Source organism: Tachysurus fulvidraco, chromosome 2 (assembly GCF_022655615.1).
Source record: "Tachysurus fulvidraco isolate hzauxx_2018 chromosome 2, HZAU_PFXX_2.0, whole genome shotgun sequence".
Taxonomy (NCBI): domain Eukaryota; kingdom Metazoa; phylum Chordata; class Actinopteri; order Siluriformes; family Bagridae; genus Tachysurus; species Tachysurus fulvidraco.
This window is the reverse complement of record NC_062519.1, coordinates 42,321,254-42,331,253: the sequence shown is the minus strand read 5'-3', so window position 1 is coordinate 42,331,253 and position 10,000 is coordinate 42,321,254. Positions and strand designations below refer to the sequence as shown.

Genomic DNA, 10,000 nt, shown 5'->3' with positions numbered 1-10,000 from the left:
TGTGGATTAATGTGTGTAACGTTAGCTGTGCTGTGACTTTCCTCTGCCGGCTGCAGAGAATTCACGACCGAGTTTAAAACGAAAATAAAACCGGTGGAGGTTTGTGTTGTGTGCCGGTGAACCGGGAGGAAAAGAACGGATTCATTTGCATTCCTTCCTCCGTTCATTGGTCTCAGATGATTTATCTTCGTTTATACAATATATCGCTTAGGAAATAACAGATGATCATTTCACACACACCTCTAACGTAAGACACGTAAGGCCCAGGTATTAGTCACTTTATAACAACACAACGCGCCAGTTCTAATTAGTGAGAAAAAGTCAACACAAGTGTGTGTGTGTGTGTGTGTGTGTGTGTGTGTGTGTAACAACTGATCAATAAGGACACTTCTCCAACACTAATAAACAACTCTGTATGAATAGTCTGTGTGGAGTCATTACGAGAGTCATAAAGAATGATGTGAGCCAAATGATCTTACATTTGTTGTAACTGCATTCATGATATTTTTTTTTAAAAGAGATGAGTTTCATGTCCAGTGTGTGAGACAGTGTGTGAGACAGTGTGTGAGACAGTGTGTGAGACAGTGTGTGAGACAGTGTGTGAGACTGCTTCATTCTGTGTAAATATTAACACACTTCGCCTGACCTGATGTCGCAGGGTGGCCACGTTGTCTCGGAGTGTGTCGATGACCATCTCACACTCCTGTGTGTGGGCGTGGCTTATCTCCAGCTCCCTCTGCGTGTCTCTCAGCCGCCGGCTCAGTGCGGTCAGGGCCTCGTCCCCGCTATCCAGCTGAGCGCAGCGCGCCTCCACATCGCCTCGTAGAGCCACGATCTCCGCCTGCAGACGCACCACCTGCTCCTCCCGCTCTACCACCTGAACACACACACACACACACACACACACACACACACACACACACTCCTTCAACAACACTGGCCTGAAGGTCATCTGTCTCATGGAACATATTCTACATCTTTCTCCCTCAGCAGCACGAGCGTAAACTGCATGGGTTAATGTTATAGAAGAATATAACCATAAAAAGATTTCTGCGTTCTACAATGTTTGAGATCGTCTCAGTTTACACCCTGCAAATTATTTTAAAAGGAACTCGGTTCATTTACTTTATATCCAGCAGAACAGCAGTTAGGGTTTGGAACCCTAACCCTAACCCGAACCCTAACCCTAACCCGAACCCTAACCCGAACCCTAGCAATTTCACATCAATAAGAAGAGAAAGTAAAAGAAATGCTTCAACTATATTTTCACTAACAAGCTACAATGTTAATCCTTTTTTTATATGGATTAACCCTAACCCTAATTCCTAGCTCTTCCTAATCCTAACCCCTAACCCCAAACCCTAACCCTTCCTAACCCTAACACTAAACCCCAACGCTAATTCTAAACACTAACCCTAAGCCCTAATGCTAATCCTAAACCCTAACCCTTCCTAATCCTAACCTTAAACCCTAACCCTTCCTAATCCTAAACCCTATCCCTTCCTAACCCTAAACCCTAACCCTAATCCTAAACCCTAACCCTAATGCTAAACTCTAACGCTAATCCTAAACCCTAACCCTTCCTAACCCCAACACTAAGCCTAAACCCTAATGCTAATCCCTAACCCTAAACCCTAATGCTAATTCTAAACACTAACCCTAACCCTAAACCCTAATGCTAATCCTAAATACTAGCCCTTCCTAACCCTAAACCCTAACCCTTCCTAACCCTCACGCTAATCCTAATCCTAACCCTAACCCCAATCCTAAACCCTAACCCTGCCTAACCCTGCCCCCAACCCTAATCCTAAACCCTAACCCTTCCTAACCCTGACCCTAACCCTAAACCCTAACCCTAACCCTTCCTAACCCTAAACCATTTATTTTTGAATCTTTAGAAGTTCTTAGATTTAGTTTTATTCTGTGTTTAATTATTGAGCCTGCAGGTGAAGTGCTTGGGGACCGTGACACACCTGAGCTCTGCTTTGCCTCCGGTCGTCCTCGTGGCTCTTCAGCATCCTCTCAAGCTCTGAGATCTTGCTCATGCATGTCTGGTATTTGTGCTTGTAAAGCTGTACGGACTCGCTGAGTGGCTGCAGCCGGGCCTCCGAGTCTGACACCCGTCTCTGAGTCGCGAGTAGATCGGCCCTCAGCCGAGTCAGCTCTGATTCCTGAGAGCGCAGAGCCGCTTCCTTACGGGAAACCTGGGAACACCATAACACATACGCGTGCACACGCACACACATACACACACACACACACACACACACACACACACAGCTCAGTAAGAATATAACAGAAGACTCAGCGCTCTGCAACCTTTAAATCAGGTGAGAGCTGCAGTTCAGTGTGCGTCAGTCTTATTACCGTGTTTTTAGATATCAGATTTAATGGAACGCTAATGAAGACTAGAATTTTAGTCTCCAGGTTGGCAGGAATCCTGAACACCAGGACAGAATAAAGACTATGAAATACAGTTGTCTCAGATGTTCACCTCGTCCTCAGCGTCTCTCTGCTGTCTCTGCGTCTCCTCCAGCTCTCTGTGCAGACGCTCCAGATTGGCTCTGTGCTCACGGAGGCGACTCTGTTCCTCCTGCAGCTCACTCCTCAGCTCCAGCACCTCCTTCTCCCGGCTCTCCCCTTGGCCCTGCGCCTCCTGCTTCCACCGCTGTACTTCGGCACTGAGCTCTCGCAGCGCCTCCCGCTGGCTCTCACACTACAACGCAGCCAACGTAAAATACTTTTTAGTGTGTTTTAGTTAAAAAGAGGGTACGTTCATGTAAATATATATAAAATGTTTAATATGCCTTTATGCCTGCGAGATAACTACACAGAAACACTTCTACAATTAAATGCTCATTAAATATGCAAACTACTCATGAATATGCAAATTTGAAAACACCCCAAATGTTCTTTCACAATTCACCGAAGAAGTTAATGTTGGCTCTGAGAAAAAGGTCAAAAACAGCAAAAGCATTACAATGGGCATGTGGGCAGATGAAGTGGACCGTAAAACAATGGAAGGAGATGACCTGGTCTGATAAATCATATGGATTGCAGTGTGAAGCTCTGTCCAACATTCTGCTGGGAATCTTTGGGTCCTGCATTCATGTGGATGTTTCTCTGTCACGTCCCACCTACCCAAACATTGCTGCAGACCAAGTACACTCCTTCATGGCAACCGTAATCCCTAATGGCCCAAGTGTCCTCTTTCAGCAAGATAAAACTCCACTAAATCTGATCAGGAACCGTTTGAGGAACGTGACAATACTCGACTAGGTGTGACTCGGCCTCCGAATTCCACAGATCTTGATCCATTGATCAAGCATCAGGTGAGAATAATAATGTTCCTGAGAATAATAAATCCAATCTGGGATGTAATCTAAGAGCTTTCTAGCCAAAGCTTGCTAAACTTCTAGCACTTAAAGCAGACACTTTCCAGAGCAGGTGTGAGAGAGATGCGGTTTCTCACATGCAGATGAATTCATTAGTAGAGCGCAACATGAGATTTAGTGACGCATGAGATGTAAACGCTTCATTTGGAGTCGAAACGAATTCGTTAGGATTGACGGAATTGTCTGCGTGTAATAATCGCAGCCACAGATAAACGCCGAGCCCTAAGAAGCGTGTTGTAGCACGTTAATGACAGCAGCTCGGCTCTGGGCTGCGTGACTGCAGTGTGATATCACACATGGGCCTTTTTGTTCTCCTCCTGCTGATGATGCATTACAGAAATTAGAAGCGATGGAACAGCTGTGTTACCATGGAAGAGTCATAAATCACACCGGTTTGATCAAAACACACACACACATACACACCCATACACAACACAGATACACACACACACGCACCCATACACAACACAGATACACACACACACACACGCACCCATACACAACACAGATACACACACACACACACGCACCCATACACAACACAGATACACACACACACACACATACACAACACAGATACACACACACACACACACACCCAAACACAGATACACACACACATACACAACACAGATACACACACACACGCACCCATACACCACAGATACACACACACACACACACACACACACACACACACACACACACACACACAACACAGATACACACACACACACACACACACACACACATACACAACACAGATACACACACACACACACACACACACACCCATACACAACACAGATACACACACACACGCTACCATACACAAACACACACACACACGAACACCCATACACCACACAGATACACACACAAGCACCCATACACCACACAGATACTCACACACACTCGCACACTTGCACCCATACACCACACAGATACACACACAAGCACCCATACACCACACAGATACACGCACACACACACACACACCCATACACCACACAGATACACACACAAGCACCCATACACCACACAGATACTCACACACACTCGCACACTTGCACCCATACACCACACAGATACACACACAAGCACCCATACACCACACAGATACACACACACACGCACCCATACACCACACAGATACACACACCCATACACCACACAGATACACACACAAGCACCCATACACCACACAGATACACACACACACGCACCCATACACCACACAGATACACACAGACGCACCCATACACCACACAGATACACACACACATACACCCCACAGATACACACAGACGCACCCATACACCACACAGATACACACACACATACACCCCACAGATACACACAGACGCACCCATACACCACACAGATACACACACCCATACACCACACAGATACACACAGACGCACCCATACACCACACAGATACACACAGACGCACCCATACACCACACAGATACACACAGACGCACCCATACACCACACAGATACACACACACATACACCCCACAGATACACACAGACGCACCCATACACCACACAGATACACACACACACACAAGCACCCATACACCACACAGATACACACACACACGCACCCATACACCACACAGATACACACAGACGCACCCATACACCACACAGATACACACACCCATACACCACACAGATACACACAGACGCACCCATACACCACACAGATACACACAGACGCACCCATACACCACACAGATACACACAGACGCACCCATACACCACACAGATACACACACACATACACCCCACAGATACACACAGACGCACCCATACACCACACAGATACACACACACCCATACACCACACAGATACACACACACGCACCCATACACCACACAGATACACACAGACGCACCCATACACCACACAGATACACACACCCATACACCACACAGATACACACAGACGCACCCATACACCACACAGATACACACAGACGCACCCATACACCACACAGATACACACACCCATACACCACACAGATACACACAGACGCACCCATACACCACACAGATACACACACCCATACATTTACATTTACATTTACGGCATTTAGCAGACACCCTTATCCAGAGTGACTTACAACTGAGCAACTGAGGGTTAAGGGCCTTGCTCAGGGGCCCAGCAGTGGCAGCTTGGTGGACCTGGGGTTTGAACCCATGACCTTCCGATCAGTAGCCCAACACCTTAACCACTGAGCTACCACATCCCATACACCACACAGATACACACACACGCACCCATACACCACACAGATACACACAGACGCACCCATACACCACACAGATACACACACACACCCATACACCACACAGATACACACACCCATACACCACACAGATACACACAGACGCACCCATACACCACACAGATACACACACCCATACACCACACAGATACACACAGACGCACCCATACACAACACAGATACACACACCCATACACCACACAGATACACACAGACGCACCCATACACAACACAGATACACACACACGCACCCATACACCACACAGATACACACACACGCACCCATACACCACACAGATACACACAGACGCACCCATACACCACACAGATACACACAGACGCACCCATACACAACACAGATACACACACACGCACCCATACACCACACAGATACACACACACACACCCATACACCACACAGATACACACAGACGCACCCATACACCACACAGATACACACAGACGCACCCATACACCACACAGATACACGCACCCATACACCACACACCCCACACAGATACACACACACACGTACACTTGCACCCATACACCACACAGATACACACACACACTCACACACTTGCACCCATACACCACACAGATACACACACACGCACCCATACACCACACAGATACACACACAAGCACCCATACACCACACAGATACACACACACGCACCCATACACCACACAGATACACACACACAAGCACCCACACACCACACAGATACACACACACGCACCCATACACCACACACACCCCAAACAGATACACACACACGCGCACACTTGCACCCATACACCACACAGATACACACGCACCCATACACCACACAGATACACACACGCACGCGCACACTTGCACCCATACACCACACAGATACACACACACACGCACCCACACACCACACAGATACACACACAAGCACCCATACACCACACAGATACACACACACACGCACCCACACACCACACAGATACACACACACGCACCCATACACCACACAGATACACACACAAGCACCCATACACACACACACTCACCCACACCCACACATCACCACACACAAGCACCCATACACCACACACATCACACCACACACTCCCCCAGCTACACCCACACATCACCACACCACACCACACACATCACACCACACACACTACACACACACACGACCCACACCCCTTTAGCACTCCCCACACACCACCCATACACCCACACACCACCACACACTAACCACAGCACCCCACACACATCCACACACACCTACACCACACACTACACCACACACACACACACACCCACGCACCCATACACACGTCACACACACGCACCCCTCACCCACACACATCACACACACGCACCCATACCACCACACACCCATACACCACACAGATACACACACAAGCACCCATACACCACACAGATACACACACACAAGCACCCATACACCACACAGATACACACACACGCACCCATACACCACACAGATACACACACACGCACCCATACACCACACAGATACACACACAAGCACCCATACACCACACAGATACACACACAAGCACCCATACACCACACAGATACACACACAAGCACCCATACACCACACAGGTACACACACAAGCACCCATACACCACACAGGTACACACACACAAGCACCCATACACCACACAGATACACACACACGCACCCATACACCACACAGGTACACACACACGCACCCATACACACCATATACACACACCACTCACCCACCCACACACATACACACACACTCACCCACACACCACACTATACACACCCACATACACACCATACACACACACACCCATACACACCACACGATACACACACACATCACACACACCACACAGATCACACACACACCACACACACACCACACAGTACACACACAACACCCCATCACACCACACAGTACCACACACAGCACCCATACACCACACATACACACACACTCACCCCATACACCACACATACACACACACCACACCCATACACCACACAGTACACACACACACACACCATACACCACACGATACACACACACAGCACCCACATACACCACACAGTACACACACACACACAAGCACCCATACACCACACAGATACACACACACACACCCACAAACCACACACATACACACACACACACCCATAAACCACCCACACACACCCCAACACCACACACACACACACCATATACACCACACACACACCCCTATACACCACACACATACACACACACACATCACACCACACACCACACGACACACACACACACACACAACACCCACACCACACACACACATACACACACACACACACACACACCACCACAAACAGATACACACACACACCCTACACACACACATACACACACACACACACCACACCAACACCTACACACACAAACACACAGACCCACACACACACACACACACATACACACACACACCACACACCACATACACACACACACCACATCACACCACACACACACACCACAACACACACATACACACACACACCACACACCACACACACACACACACGACACAGAGCACACACACACATACACACACGATACACACACACACATACACCACCACATATACACACACACACCACACACACACACACACATACACACACACACACACGCACATACACCACACGACACACACACGCACCCACACACCACACAGATACACACACAAGCACCCATACACCACACAGATACACACACAAGCACCCACACACCACACAGGTACACACACACAAGCACCCATACACCACACAGGTACACACACACACTCACCCATACACCACACAGATACACACACACACTCACCCATACACCACACAGATACACACACACGCACCCACACACCACACAGATACACACACAAGCACCCATACACCACACAGGTACACACACACACTCACCCATACACCACACAGTACACACACACACACACACACTCACACACACAAACCGATACACACACACACACACACACGCCGATACACACACACATAACACCACACACCACACCACACACCACACATATACACACCACACACACACACCACACACACACAGATACACACACACACCACACACCACACATACACACACACACACACCATACACACACACAGACACACACACACCACACACCACACAGTACACACACACACCCATACAACACACAGATACACACACACAAGCACCCACACACCACACAGATACACACACACACCACCCACACACCACACAATACACACACACAGCACCCATCACACCACACAGATACACACACACAACACCCATACACCACACATATACACACACACACCCAACACCACACAGATACACACACAACGCACCACACACACACACAGATACAAACAAACAAGCACCCACACACCACACAGATACACACACACAAGCACCCACACACCACACAGATACACACACACACACACCATACCCACACACAGATACACACACACACAGACCACACACACCACACATACACACACACACAACACCACACACACACAACACACACAGATACACACACACCACATGCACACCCATACACCACACATACACACACACATCACCATACACCACACAGATACACACACACCCATACACCACACAGATCACACCACACCACACATACACCACACACACACACCACATACACCACACATCCACAACGCACCCATACACACACATATACACACACACACACACACACACACACACACACATACACACACACACACACACACACACACACACACACACACACACACACATATGCACCCATACACCACACAGATACACACGCAGATACACACACACACACACACACACACACATATGCACCTATACACCACACATACACCTCATATACACACAGACACATACACACACACACACACTATGGCACCTATACATCCACCACACAGATGTCATCAGTGCACACACACATATTAGCACGACACTGCAGCACACCCTCCGCATCACATGCACACGACAACAACCACAGCACAACCCCTCCGCGACACAACAGCACTCACACACAGATACACATTCACACATAGCACCACACCACACACAACTAACAAACCCGTCCCACACAGATACACCATGCACAACATACAGACCACAAACAAAAACAGCAGAGCACACACTCTCACCCCTTGGTGTCCCATTGGGTCAGAGAGAGAGAGAGAGAGAGAGAGAGAGAGAGAGAGAGAGAGA

General features: G+C 48.4%; 1 protein-coding gene across 1 annotated transcript in view; it reads right to left on the bottom strand.

Moving 5' to 3' along the window:
* Window positions 1-10,000, bottom strand: part of LOC113663266 (trichohyalin) — a 199,365-nt gene that overhangs the window by 26,290 nt on the left and 163,075 nt on the right. The window contains exons 22-24 of the mRNA XM_047810246.1: window positions 2,495-2,716; window positions 1,974-2,204; window positions 647-877 (exon numbers count right to left, since the gene is read on the bottom strand). Of these exons, the coding sequence (XP_047666202.1) occupies window positions 647-877; window positions 1,974-2,204; window positions 2,495-2,716 (684 nt within the window). The remainder of the gene's footprint in view (window positions 1-646; window positions 878-1,973; window positions 2,205-2,494; window positions 2,717-10,000) is intronic.